At 33.4% G+C, this 20,563-nt stretch overlaps 3 protein-coding genes across 5 annotated transcripts in view; 1 reads left to right on the top strand and 2 right to left on the bottom strand.

Annotated features, from left to right (window-relative positions):
- Window positions 1-1,875: 1,875 nt before the first annotated feature.
- Window positions 1,876-10,439, top strand: LOC129941899 (uncharacterized). Its single transcript, XM_056050669.1, has 2 exons — window positions 1,876-2,118; window positions 10,167-10,439. Exons 1-2 carry the CDS (start codon window positions 2,024-2,026, stop codon window positions 10,363-10,365), a joined length of 294 nt encoding a protein of 97 aa, XP_055906644.1. The 5' UTR covers window positions 1,876-2,023; the 3' UTR covers window positions 10,366-10,439.
- LOC129941898 (protein AAR2 homolog) lies at window positions 10,381-11,619 on the bottom strand. The gene has a single exon (XM_056050668.1). The coding sequence runs from the start codon at window positions 11,566-11,568 to the stop codon at window positions 10,456-10,458; it is 1,113 nt and encodes a 370-aa protein (XP_055906643.1). The 5' UTR covers window positions 11,569-11,619; the 3' UTR covers window positions 10,381-10,455.
- A 2,810-nt stretch (window positions 11,620-14,429) lies between these two features.
- Window positions 14,430-20,563, bottom strand: part of LOC129938341 (mucin-2) — a 304,608-nt gene continuing 298,474 nt past the window's right edge. For all 3 annotated transcript variants that reach the window (XM_056045829.1, XM_056045828.1, XM_056045830.1), the window contains one exon: window positions 14,430-15,438. In XM_056045829.1, coding sequence (XP_055901804.1) covers window positions 15,314-15,438 — 125 coding nt within the window. In that variant the 3' untranslated portion in view covers window positions 14,430-15,313. The remainder of the gene's footprint in view (window positions 15,439-20,563) is intronic.

Below are 20,563 nucleotides of genomic sequence, written 5' to 3'. Positions count from 1 at the left end.
ATGAATAAGCAAAAAGCCTTAAAATATCCACATATCTTGTTCAATTGGGTTTTTCATAGTGGGGTAATGAGTTACCCGTGTGGCCTGTACGAGTTGTGGCTTCTTAGGGTTAATTCCTCTTTCATAATAGCAAAATTAAAAAATCTTATTGCGGACAAAAACACACTTGAACCAAATAAGGCCTACAAGCATTCACTATTTAGAAAAAAATTTCACAGAATATGTTTTAAAATATACGATGTCTAAAAAGGAAAGAATTCACTTTTACAAAGCCAAAAATAAGCCCAAAAATTAGATTCAGAGATTGGAATAATGTTGGTGGTTATCATGACCACCCATCATGTATGTAGCCAATATGCAGATTGCAGTTTATCTTAGCAAGGAATTTGACAAATTAAGTTTTGAAATTTTTTTTGATAAATTTAATAAAATTGGACAAAACGACTGTTTCCTTTTCGTTATATAAATGTCGTCATATCTTTAAGATAAATATTGTAGTGACTAATTTAAGAGTAACCCTCCATGTCAATTTAAAGTCAATTCTGATGTACCTCAAGCGTGTCACCTTGGCCCATTACTGTTTATTTCATTTATAAATGATTTGCCTTCTGTTTTACATGATTCTATATAACTAATCTATGCAGATGATGTTATAACATTTGTAGAACTATTAACTCCATCAAGAATATTGTAAAGAGCTCTAAAAAGAACTACCCATTTTCGAAATGGTGCAATAAAAATTGCATTCAAATAAGCTACAGGGAGTCAAAGAAAAATATTGTGTACAGCGACGAAAATAAATTTGTGTGGACTGACGGCTGGATTTATGCTAAAACGAAAAAGAATGAAGAACTAAATCCTAGAAACACCATAAAGACAAGAAAGCATAATGGCGGTAATATACAAATGTTGGGATGTTTTACTTATAATCACTAATGTTATGATCAAAGAAATGTACATGAATGCAAATATTAGAAAACGATATGCTTACAATTTTAGAACATAATCTTTCATTAGTGTTTACATTCCAGCAGGATAATGACCCCAAAAAGACACTGCTAAAGTCGTGACAAGTTGATTTGAAAAAAAGAATGTGTCAGCCATCAAAATCGCCATATCTAAAGCCCATAGAAAATTTTTAAAAAGATTTGAAAATAGAAACACGCTCACAAATGCGAAGGCAACATATCAAAGACTGTAAAAATGTGAAGTAGTTTTTAAGAACAGAAGCAAATCCACCAAGTATTGACGCCTTAAAATTACCCACTTACTTATTTTTTTTATTAAAAAATTGAATTTAACCTGATTATTTGTCTCATTAGTATCAAAAATCTTAAATATGTATGTTTATTTTTGAAACGAGCAAAATTATAGAACTTGGCACTAAATTAGACTAAAAAAATTACATAGGTTATTTTAACAATTTTTCCAACCTTCCCTCACGGACCATAACTATAAAGTTGTATGTTTGTTAGGTTTGTAAAGCCAAATCACTCACACACATTTTCCATTTTTATTCTATGTATCCACTTGTTGATTGTTAAATATTATAATTACACTAATTCTTCCAAGATCGTATTCTTTCTAATTATGTTATTAATGAATCATGTGTCCAAAATCATTAAAGCGCTTAATACAAACCAATAATATTGTTGACACCGCCATCATCTTCCACAAAACAAACCAATAGAAAAAAAAACAATAATTTATATTGATTCACGTTTCAACTATAATACAAAAATAATGTTTCCAACGTTACAATAAATTTCCAAAACAAATGTCCTGTCCATTGAAACAAAATCACACCATACGCGAGTATACTTCAAGGACAAATTTATTGATATACACGTTGACATTTCAATTCAATTTATAGACAGACAGTACGTGGCCGGAAGGAAGATTTATTGGTCACATTTTTATTATATTCCTAGAAAATAATTTAACTTTTCTATAATTTCTTTGGAATACAAAAATTAATATCGTAAACAAAATAATAAAAATACAATAAACAAAAATAAAAATAATGAAGAACGAACAAGTTGTTGTCGATTATTGGAAGATGTTTAAAACGTCTGGATTATTTTTACTACTTGCTTGCTCTGGATATATTTTAATTAAGTGAGTAGGTTGAAATTTTCTCATACATTTCATTCTTTTTAATATTCTAATTACATAATAAGAAATTAAAGTTGGAATTTCAAAAGTATTTAAATATTCCAAAGGTTCCTAACCTTCGTAACCGTTAAAGTCAAAAGGAATAAAAAGTTATACAAAGTTTGTTTTTCATTGTCAAAGTCGTAAAGCAATTAATATAAACTACCCGAGTTCTCAAGACACTAGAGATACCGATACCGATGATAAAAAAAAAAACAAATACAAGCTTTCATTACTGCAGTTCTGTTTTTTCGTGAACTGTTAATGATGTTATCCTAACTTATATTCAAAGTTTTCGAAAACCATTAATATTAGTTTTTCTTTGGATTTTGAGTATGATTGACGAAATTTTTGACCAGAACTTTTGTGTATGAGTTCAAGCTATATGTCTAAATCTCCTTACAACGCATATCTTATAAGACCTAATTGATTTAGAAATATCGAAATTTAGGGGTGAACAACCATAATAAAGGTGTCGACCAAAAGTGGACACTTCATTTTCATTCAAGTTTCGTTTTGCCTAGATTTTAAAATGTATATTTGGCAAACAATTGGATCCACAATATTGTTTATGAGTTTAAATTAAAGAAAAATAAGCAAGCTTATAGTCGTGAACTGTAGTTTTGGAAAGAAGATATCAGAGTGTAAATTGCAACATCTGAATATAGAGAGGGATTTTCGGGATTTTTTACCATATTACTCGGGGTCGAAAATTTGGATTATTAAAAATTAATATATTATTATAAATTCTCCCGGATTTAAGAAAAAGGTCCTTTTCTCTATAGAATAGATATTGTTGTTTGTAAATCTTTCGAAAACTTCCATTAACATTTATCAGGTTTGGAATCAGCTAAGGTGATAAGTGACTATCACTGTGTTTTCCGTATGTCTAAGTTGCTTCAACTCAATTCAGTTCGATTGAACAATTTCAGATCAGAATTGTCAAAATTCGAAAATGACCAAGAACGCTCTGATACATAACTTCAAATACCACTGTACATTAAATTATTATTTTGAAAATGCTTAACTGCTTTCATTTAAATGACAAAATCATAATCAGCTGACATTTTGAACAAAAAAGAAATGGAGACGATTCCAAACAGAAACTTCTTATGTCTTTCGACATACATATTTGTAGTTTTTCAAAATCCTGTAAGCTTTTGTTTTTGTTTGCTATTAAAAACTTTCTCCAAATAAAAATTGGATGTTGTTGTTTGGAAAGAACGTTATCCAATATCCTATTAGTTGACAATCCTCCAATTATCTGAAAATATACAAAATTAGGTGTTTAGAGGAGGACAGTTTTTTGCCAGAAGTTTGTTAAAAATTGGTTTTACACACTTTTCACAGATAAAATTGGGTGTTTGAATCTTTGACACAAAAATGGTTAACAGTGGGCAAGTTTAGGCGACATAAGTGACTTGAAAGTAAAGCAAGTTTCTAGTATCGGATTAGCGAGCTGCCAAAAAATTTCCTTCCAATTAAGGCAACTTTATTTTAAAGTTGACTGGAAAGTTAGTCAAGGAAAATCTCTGTAAGGGGCCGGTTATACTTATCAGTAAAATCCATCAGTAAAATTTTAAACAGGAGGTATCTGAAATGCTTTAGTGATGAGCTTTAATAGCAATCAGTAAATTTACGTCATTAAACTAAATGTCACTTTGAAGTTTTGTTAGGAAAATGTTGTTTTAATTCGATTAACATCGAGCTTAGCCCCTCAAGCAAAATCTTACTGTTGCTTTTATTAGTATAATTTTTAATGATGTGATCGGAACAGTAAAATTCAATTTCAAATTTCTTTATTCTTATTAACAAAAAAAACTACATGGTAATCCTTAATAACTTATATATAAACAAGAATAGTTAGTGCCATAATTTATTTAAGAAAAAAATAGTGTAAATGGCACATCTAATTAATACATTGTTTGTGTGGGGTGTACAATTAAAGGTTATTACAATTAAACATTATTATTAAACATTATTATTCATCAACAGAATTCAATACAAAAATAAACAGAATTAAAGAAACAATTCAGAGACAAGGTTAGTTAAATTGCAAATTGAATTAGCATTTCGATAGCATGATGATCCAAATCAAGAAGCCATATTTTTATTTTTTTCAAAAAGACGTTCATATTTCTTATACTGCGAATGTTAACCGGTAGTGTATTAAACAGTTTACATGAAATAATTGGGTAAGAGTTTCTGTAACTAGTGGTGCGAAAAAAGGGAATATTGACCAAGTAAGCAGAGTTGCTGCGAAGATTTCTAAGGTCCGAAATCGGACTTTGCAGATAACCTGACCTTTTAAAAAACACTTTGAGGACTTTAAAATAAAATAAATGACGAACAGGTAGGACTTGCTGGTATCTAAATAAAAGCATTGAGTTAGCTAGTCGATGCGTTTTGCAAACATTTCGAGTCGCAGATTTCTGTAAGACAATTAGCTGATTAAGATGATTCACATATGCTCCACCCCAGCAACAGATGCCATATTCTAATTTTGAATGGAAAATTCCATAGTAGACCATCTTCAACATTTCCAAGGAGCAGTGTTTCCTCAATTGATAAAAATTCCGATTAGCTGAAAACAGATAGTTCTTTAAAAGCGATATGTGTTTGGTCCAATTTAAATTTTGGTCAAAAGTAATACCTAGGTATTTGAAGTCTTCTACAATTTCAATTGTAAAACAGTTTTTATTGCAAAGTTGATAATTAGTACATTCATGAGAATGAAAAACTATAGGAATATCAGGCGATATTTTACGAGTAAGACTAAAATACATAAGTTTAGTTTTATTGCTGACTATAAGCTCATGTTTCGCAAACCAGCATCTAAGCAGATGAACATCATGATTTATTTCACATATTTGATTTAAGGGACTAGATGAACAGTAAGCAATTCCTAGGTCATCTGCAAAGGCTTTGATTCTACCAATTATTGGAAGCGAAAAAATAGAATTTATGTATATTAGAAATAAAACTGGACCGAGTACTGAACCTTGAGGGACCCCTAAGTGACTAGTTTTAGGGTCACTGAAGCAGTTTTGAATTTTCACTAACTGCATTCTATTTTTAGGATAGGACTCAAACCATTTTAAGGTTGTCTAGCAAGATTTTATGGTTAACCATATCAAATGCCTTAGTTATGTCCACGAAAAGTCCAGTACAGTGATATTTACGATCTAAACCACTTTGCAGAATACAAAAAAAATCTAGAAGAGCATCTTCCGTAGATCGTCCAGTTCTAAAACCGAATTGCATCGGACTAAAAAAATTGATTCTATTAAGATAAGCAAGCATTCAAGTTTTTCGAAAACCTTGGAAATTGAAGACAGCAAGGAAATTGGTCTATAGTTAGATTTATCTTCTTTGTTTCCTTTCTTGAAAAGGGGAATAATAAAGTTCATCTGGAAATATACCTGTATTAATGCTTAGGTTGAAAATATGTGAAAGTATATCAACTATGTTCAATCCGATTCGTTTTAGAACTATATTTGACAAATTATCTCTGCCATGCGAAAAAGAGTTATTATGAGAATTAATAGTTTTTAAAACATCAAGTCCCGTAATTGGATCAAAGAGGAAACTATTGGTTTGCGAAATTTGATTTTCAGAAAAGTTACTGACGACGTTACAACTCTGGGAGAAAGGATTCTGCCCGACCGACTCAAAATACTTACTAAATTCGTTCGCGACTTCTATGGGATTTGAAATATTTTCATTACCATTACTTAGCACAATAGAACTTATATTATTCGAACTGTTACGGTTTAAAATACTATTTATTACTTGCCATTCTTTTTTCACGTTACCTTTCGCTGAGCTTATTTTTGAACGATAGTAATTATGTTTAGCGTCTTTTATTTCTTTATTTATATTTTTACACAGTCTCTTGTACCGTACTTTTAAATTTGAGTTGGATTGATGTTTGACGCATTTTTTCCATAATTTATTTTTAATTTTAATTTTTTTAATGAGAGATTTTTGTACCCAAGGCTTCAGACCAACATTAAAACAAAATGTAATTTTGTTGGTTTTTGGCAGTCAGCTGTTCAGTAAAATGAAAATTCTTCATTTAAAAAACTAAAATGGATTTATAAATTAAATAAAACTTTAAATATATTGTTTCTTTAAAAAAAAACTTTCATATAATATTAATCTAATAGCATTAATGTTTTGCTAGAAATAAATCTATAACATGTTCAAAAACTAAAAACAAAAAAACCGGCCACTAACTATCAAGTCAAGTTAACTTATGTACCTATGTCCAAATGAAAATTGATCATGTTTTTTCATTCGACTGAAAGCTGAACTCTATTACTCTATGATTTATTTATTGATAGTATAAATTTATTTAATATTTTGTGTAAAAGGGTTCCTTGTTAAAAGGCAACTAGTTATTTTTTTTTATACTAAACTCTTCGTTCACAGTACAAAAACTACCAAACACGTTATTGCACTCCCCAGACAATCCATCGGGATTTGTATTGTAAGGAAATATTACTTATTTCTTTTCCAAAATGGCAAGAAACCCTTATACAGAAAACATTAAATGTGGTTGTGCAGAAGTTAAATAAAACACAGAATTATAAAGTTCAGCTTTCAGTTAAATGAAAAAAAAAATTGATTAACTATCAATTTTATAGAAGTAAACTTAACTCGATAGTTAAAATTGCCTTAATTGGAATGTAAACTTTCAAGTTTCTTATGCAGTCTGAACCCAAAGATTAAATAAGAAAAACAAACATTTAGTAAATAATGTACAAATTTCATTTGTTTCTAAAAATATTAAACTTGTATATTATTAGAAATATTAATATGTATGTATGTATGTATATAGAAGTTTTTATTACTATTTTATTAAGCACTTTCCACACATTTACAACACACATTTTGATTGTGATTGCTTTTACAAACACGGCAAACTAGGTCCGTTTTGTTGTTCTTTGTTGTTAAATTTTCTTCAATACAAATGAAACATCTACCACGATTTTTTAGCTGGGGAGAAGAAAATCTTCGCTTTTTGGCAACTGGATTAAAATTTTCACTTTCATTGTTCATAGTTGCCTGAAGAGTTAACGAACATGAAGCGCGAGGTGGTATATAGTTTTTCGTCAACTCAACACCTTGGTCGGCTTTGTTTGCCACGAGATGTCTGATAGCAAGGATCGATTTGAGTAAAAATTATACAAGCATTCAATTGTGATATGCCTTTAATGTTCAAAAATACACACATTGCCAACAATTACTTTTTCGTTTTTTATTAAAGCCGGATTGCATTTATCCGCATTGTCAACAACGCCTTTTGTTAACTTCCCATAGGAAGTTATTGTAATGGGCCCGATTTGTCAAATTGAAAATTTTGACATTTCTCGAGGTTTCAAGGTCCCTAGAGTCGAAATAAAAGATTCAAAAAAACTGAAAAAAAATTTGTCACCTTCAAAATTTTACGACTAAAATATGATTTCATCTCAAAAGCAATTTTGTGCAACGAAGAATAATGTTTTTGACATCTGATAAAATTTTGATAAAAATCGAATTGACAGTTTTTTTTATAAAAAATAAAAACCTAAAAAAAACATTACTCAAAGTTGGTAAAAATTGAATATCGATTCAAATATCTTTTCAAAAACTTGAAACTTGGGCTTCAAACTTATTTTATCTTAAAAGAAATATTGTTTTCAACATTCTGCAAAATGTTGAGAAAAATTGAATTGACAAATTTTTTACAAAAACATAAAAACCTAAAAAAAGAATTAATAAAAGTTGGTAAAAATTGATTTTCGACGCAAATATCTTTTCAAAAATTTGAAATATTGGCTTCAAACTAATTTTATTTTACAGCAAATATTGTTTTCGATATTCAGTAACTTTTATATAAAAATCCGTTTTTTCATAAAATATAAAATCTACAAAAAATAGTACGAAAATTTGGTAAAAATTGATACGAGTACATATAGACAAACTTTTAACCAAGAAAAATGACAGACGGGATGGGAAGTTATCAGTGTGGGTCGCATCCCAGCCTCTTTTTTTTTTAAATTAAGGTGGCACAGGCAGGGATTGAACCCAAGACCCCTTGCATGACAGTCCAACGCACTTTTTTTTTAAATTCATTTTTATTAATTCATTCTTAAACATATCTTAAAGCTAGACAAAAATTCATAAAACTAGCCTAATTATCCATAACTTACAACTAACTTAATGGTCCCATACGGACACTCTAAGTTAAACTATAACACTGACTACTAATGCCTTTCGGACCTAAGATATATTTTACTTCAATTTAAATTTCATTTATTTTTGTGTTTATTAGAAAATATTGAAAAAAACTAATATCAAGATCCATTTTTAATTTTTACTTAAAATAAGGTCCTTAATATAAAACTTAACGCTAACTTAAACTACCTATTCTAACTAAAAACAACTTAAAACTAGAACAACCACAGCAGCAAATCTAACGTGTTCTTGTATTTTGTTTTCCTTTTTTTATATTCCATGTTTTTTAATCCTTTTTTTATTTTGTTTGTATTTTTTTGGGTGCCACCATGCCTATTCTACTTAAAACTAAACCCTAAAACTGTTGAACAAGTATGTAGCCGGCCATGGCTTAAAACTTCATCCCTACTACCCAATATCAAGTGCCGGTTGAAGCCACCAAAACTGGTTCTCCTGCTTCACCCTATCAGTTCGGTCCCGTTCGGACACAGCCCTACTGAACGGAAGGAGCTCTGCTCCGCCTTGTGCCATGACGTCCCGATTGTATGGGAGTCGCCTATCCAAGGTTCTTCGTCTGACGTAGTAGATTAACGGAACTGCCAATCTATCCTGTATCAGACCGCATTTGTCTAAAAAAAGAAATGCCTCTGGTGGAATGAAGCCGCTCAAGCGTGCACTTTCAAATACTCGTCGTTCAGATAGAACGCTCCGAAAATTAAATTGTTGGTCGAAGACATAGCTCTTGCAATGTGACCTCGAACAAGTTTTATCACGAAAATATCAATTCTGTTGATTCGAGCCCCGTTGTATAGGACCTCGTTAAAATATTAATATGCGCATAAGAAGACTCGGCTGTTCGATATAAGCTGGTACAGCGTCGTAAACACTGCCGCTCGAACATCCGAAACTTGTCCATCTGGGAAGGGGCAACGTTGAACCACACAGGACAACAATAAACGATCATTGGGCGTATGAGGGCCATGTAGCAAATTACCTTCACTCTGGGGTCAAGCCGACTGCTAAAAAACAGCCGTTTCGTCAGAGCGAAGGCTCCTCTGGCCCTGGTCAGAGCAGCATTTATATGTCTATCGAAATATAAATACTGATCTAAACAGAGTCCAACGCACTAACCATTATTCCACGGGTACTGCTTTCTTTTGTTATAAAATTGTATAATATCCGGCATCATTTTGGGTCCAGGTCCTAGTTCAAGACCGTGGTGCATAGTGTGGACTGAATGAGGTATTATGAGGTATATTGAGTTTATATTGCAAACACTAATTTTGGACTAAATTTAAATCTACAACTTTTATGGTGGTTTTTCCGAAGAAGGTCATAAGAAGTAAATACTTTTTTGTGTCACCTGTAATACGCTTTAAATTAAAGAAAATAATACAAAATCTTATGGTTTAGGTTAAATAGATTAAAATTAATTTTAGTAACGTGTGCTGAATTACCTCATGTAACTTGTGGTGTATGGCTTCATAGAGTGTTGCCCTCCTTCGTAGAATTTTTTGAAAGCCATCCCCAGACGTTTTCCATGATGTTCAGGTTAATTTTTATTTTCAACATGTTTAAACTTGAACTTGATTGAGTTCCAACTGATTTCATCATGAAGATAAAAATCATATATTCTAATCATATGACACCGGCAGGGCAAAGGCCCTAAGTGCGTTTGATTATATCAAGGACATTTTTCACGCGATTATTTTTCATTTTGATTAAATAAAAAGAAACACACTCAAAATACGCCTACGAAACATCTAAATATTATCTTTTCTTCACTTTAGAATGGTCCAAGCAGTCTTCTGGCTACCCCACTACCTGGAAAAGAATCAACGTAAACTTGAAGATCTGGCAGCAACCTACGCCATCAATTTAAAGGATACAAACATTGAAGACCCCAAGGGAGTACTAGAAGAAGAAGAAGAGCATACAATACCAAAAGAAACAGAAAAAGACTCCGAAGAGATGAAGAAGGAAAAGTAGAAAACGAAAAACAAAAAAATTTCACATTTTAATTTAATAAATAAAAGAAATCAAATTTTTGACTTAATATTGAATACAAAAATCTTTATTTTAAGTTTCCACAATCACAGGCAAATCCTCGGGATCATCGTCCAGCAATCCCACAAATTCCCACTTCATTGTTTTAGCCAGCATCTTCCGCAGCCTCTCGGCACTCACGCTCAAGCCGCTGAGAGTGAGATTTATCAGAAGATTGCGAACGTCTTTGTAGACGGTATTGTGTTCACTCGGCTCCATGAGCTCTTCGGGGAGGTGTGGGAGCTGGTGCTGCAGCACCTCACTGTACTTCATGTAAAATATCTTGAATCTCTGAACGGCAACTTCACTGTTCGCAAGAAGATTCAAAGTTTTCCTCCATTGAGCCAGCGATTCAACAGAATAACCGATGAGAAACATGACAAACGACAGCTGGACTTCTTCGATAAGTTTCTCAGGATTGTCGAATGCTGCCATAAGTTCGTCTACTGCCTGCGAGCAGTCCATGTAGTGTTTGGTTACTTCCTCGGGCGTGGCGTCTTTTGGCACTCTCTCGGGGAGTTCTGTGAATCGGGGTCCGGTGCCCTCGATTGGCTTAAGATTCGGCAAGAGCTCATCTTCGCTGGTAATTTTGGTGATTTTTGGCGATACTCCAGGCACACCGCGAGGTCTCTCCGAGTCTGGACACGATTGAAGTTCCACATTCGTTCGAATTGTGATCAAAGCCGGACGACATCGATTGACTGTTTCTTCGGAAACTGTGTCGGTGAGATGTTTCCAGTCGCCGGCAAAACGATAGTCGTACGGAGCAAGAAACTCATCTAGATCGAGGAGGTTTTCTCGAATTCTTCGCTTCTCCAATTCAGGGTCGGCAATGCGTCGTTCACGAAGCTCCTCATTCTCGTTGTCCCACTCACGCACCAGAATCTCATTGCAATGGAAATAATGGACAAATCCCATTCGAGGCGCCGAATCGCCATACAAACCTTGAGACTCACAGTAGACGTAGTGCGGGCCGGGCGGAACCATTTTCACTCCACGGAATTTTTCTCCTATGGTATAGCTGCACAGATCGATGCCAAATTGTGTGCCGATGGGAACCCCAGCTATAATTAGTACTGCACCCTGGGCGAAGAGACGTTTCGCCACTTCGGGATCTAATTCCATGCTCGAGTTGTCCACATTCATTTTTTGTTTTACTTAAAAATTGATTTTAATTTTTAACAAAACCAAACGTTTTTGTTCTTTCTTTTGTTTATATCGCACTGACAGAAGAAAAATTGACAGATAATGAAGACAGCTGTTTTTGTCATACAAGATACTTCCAGATTTAGACACTGGCGCTAAGAGCGTAATTTAAGGTGGCACCAGAAGTATCTATCAAGTTTGAACTTTTGTTGAACCAGAGATTTGGGTTGGTTTTATTTTCGCTTTCATCCTTTTTTAAATATATATTTGAAACAGAAAATTTTGTTAAGAAAGTTGGACCATGGGGCACTGCCTGAACGAAAATTAAGTGTAGAATCTAAGAGCGACTGGAAGTCTAAAAATATATAACAGTAGAAATGAACATTGAATGCTAATATAAAAATTATCACCGAGAGGGGTAATCCTTGAGGGATACCATTCTCGATTCTGAATGAACATTGTTAACTTTGACTCTAAATTTTCTTTTTGTTAAAAAAGGTATTATATGTTGAAGAATTTTTGGACCAATCTTCCAATCGCTTAGCTTCTTTATTACAACATGTATCCCAAATCTGTTAAAAGCCTTCTCAAAGTCAATTGACAGAACTGAGACATGATTCTTAAAAGAAAGGGCGGATGTGATAAAATCATCAACGTGTAGGAGAGCGTCAGTTGTTCATATACCGCGTTTAAAAGCTACTTGATGAATGTTCGTAATATTATTTTTATCTAAATACCATAGAAGTCGTTTTGAAATAATTTTGTCTAGAACTTTTCCTACACAAGTCAGTAAAGAAATTTTGCGGTAACCGCTCACTTTATTTATAGCCTTACCGTGTTTGGAATAGGCACAATACTTGCAATGTTCCATGATTGTTCAATGACTCCAGTGTCCAGGATATTGTTAAATAGGGAAATGAAGCGCAGTTTCAATGACTTAGGTGCATTTTTAAGCATAGGGTAAGATAATTTGTCAAAGCCAGGAGTTTTGTCTTTTGCTGTAGCTAAAGAACTTTCCAGCTCAAGGATACCAATCGGGAGTTCTATAGATCGAGCTGATGCAGATAGATTGTAAGTTTGAGTTGTTGTTTCAAGACAAGATTGTTTGGAGTTAATGAACTCGGGAGAAAAGTTTGAATCTTTAGCGTAGTTAGACCACGCCTGAGCAAAATGATTGGCTATATCAAGATGTGTTGAAATTTTTGTGGATTCAGTTTGTATATGTACATTTAATATAGTGGTTTATAAAGTTGCCAGAAAGTGTTCAAATGCCAGACCAAAGATGTTTAGAGACGTTCGGGGGTTAATATTAGATATGAATCTTTCAAAAGATTCTTTTTTAGCTATTTTGGCTGATCTGCTAAAAAGTGCTTTTGATTTTCGGTATGCTATAAGATTGCTTTCGGTTGGATGTTTTTTTTTTAAATGTTGGCTAGCGTTTTGTTTAGACTGTCGGAAGTTTTTTATTTCACTGTTGAACCATAGAGGATTTTTTTTGTGACAAGATTGAGATGGCTGCATTGGCAGCATTTGTTTAAAATAGCAGCTTCCTTATTATATATTAAAGGATGGTTCGACCTGTTCCAAGCGTTCTTTTGATTTTATTTTTAAATTTAGGCCAATTAGCTAAGTCAGTTTGGTATCTAATATTATAATTGTGGGATGTCGACCGTAGTAATTATCGGAAAGTGGTCACTGCCATGGAGATCATGAAAGGCTTTCCAGGATGAAAAGGGGTAGAGCTGTGGTGATATGAGAGAGAGATCAAGGTGTATGAAAGTGACATGTGTTGAGAAGTGAGTTGGCAAACCATCATTTAGTATGAGAAGATTTGAGGTGGATATAAAATCTTCAACAATTTTGTCTCTGGAATTAGATATTTGAGAGCCCCACATGGGACTCCAAGAGTTAAAATCACCAGTTAATTGTAGAGGTGTGTGTACGGTATTTGTTATATTTTCTTAATCATTTGCAGAGAAACTTTGATCTGGATGGATATACAGAGATAAAATGGTTATTTTAATTTTTCTACCTCAATTTCAACTGCAATTGTTGAAATTGGAGAATTTATATGAAAGTATTTGTGAGGTATGGATTTATGAACTAAAAGCTTAGTTCCCTGTTTATCTGAAAAGTTAGAAGGTAGGTTATGGAAAAAAGAAGAGTATTGTTTTGAAGGATAAGGATTCAGATTGTTTTGAAAGTATGTTTCTTGTAGGGAGATGATTGAAGGTTGTTCGTCGTTTATTAATAACTGCAGTTCATATGAGCAGACTACTTAATTATTATGACAAAATGTAAAAATATTTCCGATTTCTAACCATATTAACCGACGAAATTAAAGAATGATCTAAGCTTTCTGGTTCTTTAATCTCTTTCGATAAGACAAAAATAATACACATTTGTAAAAAAAAGTTGCTAAAAACTGATTTCACTTACTTTCAATAATATCTCCATACAAAATGTTGATAATCTTAAAATTATATTGTTTGATCGAAGGAAGATTCAACTACCTAACATCACTTCTTATTCCAAAGTTTATATCCACACCTAAGTCTCCAGTTACAAATGATGCTAAACGAATCTTATCCCGGAAAAAAATTCCAAGTGTTCCCTCTACAATCTACAATGCGCTTAATATCGCTTCTACAATGGACATTTCGCTGGACAATCGATCCCACAAAACGACAGTTCACCCACCTTGTCTACTTTCCGAATCATCGTTAATTACTCACCTCACCTGCAAACACAAAGACTACACAAACAATCAAACTTACCGAGCTATGTATAATGCTACAGCTTACAAATTTAAAAGTGAATATTGGACCTTTTTGTTTACAGATGGCTCTAAAACAACAAAATTACCTAAAACCTAATTTTTTATTTCACAGTGATTTCATGTACATTTATTTGCTTATGGTTTATAATTTTTGTTATAATAATTTCATGGTTTTATAAATTACTCTCCAACGCAATTATTTTGAAACAAATCCTTTTTTTTAATAACAAAACAATATGATATATGTATACAATAAATATATTTATAAAACTCATGCGCTATTCATAAAGCCATCCCCTAAATTAATATTATTATCAATTAATTCCGTATTCTTCCTCCTCCCTTTTTATTTTACCATTCCCTTAAATATGTAAAATATATAATTATATATAAATAAGTATAATTATAATATTATATTCAGAGCACGTTTATAATAAATAATAATTTATTGCAAGTCAAATATTAATGTGGTGTTCGAAATATATTAAACTATTAATTAATGCCAATGGTATTAAATTTAATTTAAATTTATATATATTTTGTTTATAATATTTATATAATATATGTATATTTTATATATACGTCACGATCACGAGTATTAATTTGTTTATAAAATCATTCTAATTTAAATTTTGTTTTGTATATAAATTATCTCTTAAATATATATAAATATTTTATTATATCTTATTTTTTTTAATTTATTTGGTAAATATTATTTGAAATTTTCTTTTTGTTTATGATAAATTTATCGCATTTTGGATGTTTCTTTTTAGTCTATAATAATATTTTATTATTTGATACTCTGGTACATATTGTTTTATTATATATTTATGTAGGTGTGTATATAATATATTATAATAATTTAGCCTTAAGTTGTTAATTTAGATGTTATATTTTATTAATATTTATTTATTGAGATAAAAGGATACAATTATTTTTATAGTGTGAGCTATTATTCTTTTGAATTTAGTTTTTTGATTCCAATGAATTAGTTGGAAGCTTTTCGAAAGAACTGCCAAGATTAGCACGTGCAGCCGCCAGAAGTTCAGGATGTTCAACTAAGGTGTCTGAGAGGGCTTGAAGCAAGACATCTAAAAATAAAAAATTAAATTATCGTGAGTAAAATTTGGAATACATTTTTTTTAATTTCACGGAAAAGTTATTGGAGGATAGTAAAATTAAAAAACATTCTGGAATAACGTTCGTGAACTGGGTGGTCGTAATCTAAATATGGTGAAAACTCTTGGAGCTAAAACGCTAGCAGCAAATTTTAAGACTCTTTTGTGGGCTGAGATTAATCACCATACTTTTTCTTATGCTTTACCCAACAATGCTTTAGTTGATGAACTGTGTTTAAGTTTCATTTATTATTCCTCATATTTCAAGTTGAATTGCATTCCAATGTATTTCTCCTCAGTAAGTAAAGCATGAGAACAGATGAATACCAAATATCTTTAGTTGAACCCGAGAGGTGTGAACAACAAACTATTCATCCGTTCTCACGCTTTATTACATATTTGCACTTTTGATTATTTGTTTGTTTCATGTCATGTATTTTTTAGAATAAAGACCTCACTTCTGTTCAAAACTTTCAAGTGTTTAGTTGTGTCTTGTGCGGATTATTTTTATTTTTCTTTTTACAAATTTAACATTGGCGACCGTGACAGGACAATACTAAAAAGAGTTTTAGTAGCCTGTATAAGTGTTATTTTAATAAAAGTGGTTATTTTAATAAAAAACAAAGCGCAAGTTATAAATAATTCATTAATTAATAAATAATAGTGAAAAACTTACAAAAACAAAAAAAAAATGGCTTACTGGAATGAAAACAGCACCATTGAAGAAATCGCCGCTCACCAAGAAAAACTGGGCGAATCAATCTGCACCATCGTACGCAACTTTAACAAAGATGGTTCAATCAGGAAGACGCTGGATTATCTAAACAAGAAAAAGGCGCAACTAGAACCACTTTGGGAACAATTCGACCACAATGATTCCATTTTGCGAGATAGGTTCTCGGAACACATGGACCATCCCTATTTTAAAAAAGGACTATTTTGAAATGGTTCGAAAGGCGTCAGAAGTCATGACTGCCGACATTTATAGAAGAATAGCAGAATTTACTCAGCATGAGCTTCCAAACCCAAGTGATACAAGGAAACAAGATTCAGAAGAAGCTAAAACAACCAAGGGCCATGCAGAAGATGACCATGAATTTGTTATGCAACAGGGTGCAATTCCCAAAATCAAGAAGGGGATTGTTACAAAGGCAAATCAAGAGCCAACCATTCCTTGTGTGCAAATGAACCACAAAGCACGATATATATTGTTGACAAACATATTAAAGAAGTCAATTATCAAGATTAATGAGCAGCCATCCATAAATAATACTCATCAATTCTCCCAAATAAAAGCAAGAAGTCTGGAGCAGAATTGGGATGAGATTTCGAATTTGTATCGAAAGTTGGATCAAGAGTTAAATGCAGAGGAAGTAGAAGAATACTTTAATCTACAAGAAAGCGTTGAGGAGGCATTACTGAAGCTTTTCACGGTCATTCCGACAGCACAAGAAATGGGAAGTGATCCAAAACCTCTGAATATTATGATGAAGCTTCCCAAAATCGAGCTACCTAAATTTGACGGTGAATATTTGAATTGGTTACAATTTCATGACTTATTCAAGCAAATGATTCATAATCAGCCAATACCACCGGCACAAAAATTATATTTTTTGAGGGCAAATGTAACTGGAAAAGCCCTAGAGTTAATACAAAACTTTAAGCCAACAGACAGCAACTACGAGATAGCTTGGGGAGTACTTGTTGAACGCTTCAACAACAAAAGATTGCTATTGACCGCTCAACTAAATAAGTTGCTAACACATCCAAATACCACAGCAACAAGTTCAAGTTTAAGAAAACTTCATGACAACACAAAAGAGTGCTTACAAGTCATAACTAATATGAATTATGACATCGTAAACTGGGACCCAATAGTAGTACATCTTCTTTTGCAAAAACTGGACAAGGAGAGCAGGGAAAAGCTTGAGTTCGCGTTAAAGGATCCGAGAAGCAGTCCCACCATTCAAGAATTTCTGACGTTTGTTGAGTCAAGATTCCAGACTCTCGAAGCCATCAACTCCCGAGACGACAAAAAGAAGTTCCAGAGCCTAGAAGTCACCGCTATCTGCAACAATGGACGGAAGTTAACTGCGGCCATACCCCCTAAGATTGATCAGGATAAGACACTGATTTGCCATTTTTGCAATTCTAGTAAGCATGGGATATATAATTGTACTAAATTCTTATCTCTTACAGGTTTGGAACGAGGAAAAGCTGTTCACAGGCTGATGTTATGCAGAAACTGTTTGAAAAAAGGCCATATTCCCAATCATGCACGTCACGAAAATGTCAGAAGTGCAACATGCCCCACAACACGTTACTTCACCTGCAGAAGCAGCAGCAAAACTCACCAAGTACGTTGGGTGAAAAAGATAGTTTGCAGCCCACACATCAAGCTGTTAATGCAGCAGCAGGAACACACTTCAAAAAACGTCATGTGTTCTTGGCAACGGCAGTGGTCAATGTGATCTCAGCACACGGTACAAGAATCCCATGCAGAGCTCTTCTTGATTCAGGATCACAGCTGAATTTTGTAACAACATCCTTCTTACAGCAGTTAGGAATCAAGAAGTATCCCAAGGATACATCAATCTGCGGAATAGGTGGCCAAGAATGCAGATCTGATTTTGTGGCCCCAATTACATTTGAATCTAGGATGTCGACCTATCGAGCAATAGTAGAAGCGAACATCATGACTCGGATAAGTGACTATCAGTCTAGTCAAGAAATCGATGTCTCAATGTGGAAAATTCCATCCTACATCAAGCTGGCTGATCCATCTTTCTGCAAGTCCAAGCAAATTGACATGTTATTGGGAGCCGAACTATTCTTTGATCTGTTTCTACAAGGAGAATACAAAGTTTCAAACGACCTACCAATCTTACGAAACACAGTGCTAGGCTGGATAGTAGGCGGAAGTGCTCCAGCTTCAAATTCGCATGCTCATTGTCACATAGTAACAAAGCCATCGTTGACATCGTTGGATAAACTCGTTCGTTCTTTCTGGGAAATAGAAAGCCATGACATTCCCACTAACACTCAGAGCGAGGAAGAACATCAGTGTGAAGAACATTTCAAGAAAAACACGGTTCTGAATTCTGAAGGTAAATTTGTGGTTAAATTACCATTTAAAGAGGATCCTACCACAGGTTTAGGTGACTCCCTTCAAGCAGCAAAAAAAGGTTTCTTTCTTTAGAAAACAAGTTGAGCAAGGATGAAGAGCTTAAAACATCTTACATTAACTTCATGGAAGAATATAAAGCATTGGGTCACATGACGCCAATTAACAAGGACAATATTCCACAAAGGCACTACGTCATACCTCATCATTGCGTCATGAAACCCGAAAGTTCGTCAACGAAACTTCGAGTAGTTTTTGATGCATCAGCCAAGACGACTTCTGGTCACTCATTAAATGATATACTCATGGTGGGCCCAACCGTTCAACCAGATCTATTTTCAATAGTTTTAAAATTCAGAATGCACAGATATGTCTTTACAGCAGACATAACAAAGATGTATCGCCAGGTTTTGATGCACGAGGATGATCGAGCATTTCAACTTATCTTCTGGAGATCAAGAGCTGATGAACCATTACAGCTGTACAAATTAAACACCGTCACTTATGGGACAGCATCGGCTTCTTACCTAGCAACCAGATGTCTCGTTAAATTAGCAGAAGATAATCAAGATTCATTTTTTAGAGCATCACAAGCCGTTAAAAACAATGTATACGTGGATGATTGCTTGGCTGGTTCAGAGACCATTGATGATGCTCATAATTTGCTTAATGAAATCATTTGTCTACTCAAAGCAGGACATTTTGAATTGAAAAAATTTTGTTCCAATCATCCAATGATTTTAAAGGGAATTCCTGAAGAAGATAAAGAGAAACTACTGACATTTCATCAATCTGAGATAATCAAAACATTAGGACTAATATGGGATCCTTCACAAGATGTCTTTGATTTCAGCTACAATGACGAAAAGGTAAACAAAATATCTACACAAATAACAAAACGAACAGTTTTGGCCGATCTTGCAAGACTTTTTGATCCTCTTGGGCTACTTGGACCTATAATTGTCATTGGCAAGCTATTCTTACAAGAATTGTGGAAATCAAAATTGTCTTGGGACGACAATCTTTCAAATGAAATGGCTCAAAAGTGGATTAAATACATTGGGCAATTCTCACTAATGAGCAATATAAGCATTCCACGATACGTTCTTCTTCCTTCTGCCAAGACAATTGAACTTCATGCTTTCTCCGATAGCAGTTTAAGTGCCTTTGGATCGTGTGTTTACTTACGATCAATCGATGAAAGAAACCAAACCTTTTGCCAACTGCTTTGCTCAAAATCAAGAGTTGTTCCACTGAAAATTGTCAGCATAGCCCGTCTGGAACTACAAGCAGCAGTACTTATGGTGGAATTGGTGGAGAGAATAATTCAGATACTTCCAAGGAAAATTGACAAAGTATGTTTTTATACAGATTCTACAACCGTGCTGGCCTGGCTTAAATCACCCTCTTACACTTGGGAAACTTTTGTAGCAAATAGAGTTGCGAAAATTCAATCACTCTCAGAGTTTCATCAATGGCAATTCATCAAGGGTCATTTAAATCCAGCGGACTTAGTATCGAGAGGATCAAATTTATCAGGACTATTCAAATCATCAATATGGTTCAATGGTCCAGAGTTTCTTCGAAATCCAGAAATCATTCAATTCGAGGAATATGAATATCCTGAAGTGATTCCAGAACGACGTAGGAAAAAATCGGTGTTGTCGGCAACAGTTCAAAACGATTATAGCTTAATCGAAAATATCAATTACAGGAGTTCATTTTTCACATTGAGAAAAATATTTGCATTCTGTTTCAGATTTTACTATAATTCCAGAAAACTAAATGAACTAAGAAATAAAGGTCAGCTTACAGTTGAAGAACTAAGACAGGGAACGCGATGGATTCTTGTTTACACGCAAAGAGTGTCATTCCCGGACGAATATCGTGCGTTGGAAGGAAAAAGGCTTGTGAATAGAAATTCATCTATAGTGTCTCTTGCTCCATACTTTGATGAAAGAACAAAACTGATCC

The sequence above is a fragment of the Eupeodes corollae genome, chromosome 1 (assembly GCF_945859685.1).
Source record: "Eupeodes corollae chromosome 1, idEupCoro1.1, whole genome shotgun sequence".
Taxonomy (NCBI): domain Eukaryota; kingdom Metazoa; phylum Arthropoda; class Insecta; order Diptera; family Syrphidae; genus Eupeodes; species Eupeodes corollae.
This window is presented reverse-complemented; position numbering and strand designations above follow the sequence as displayed.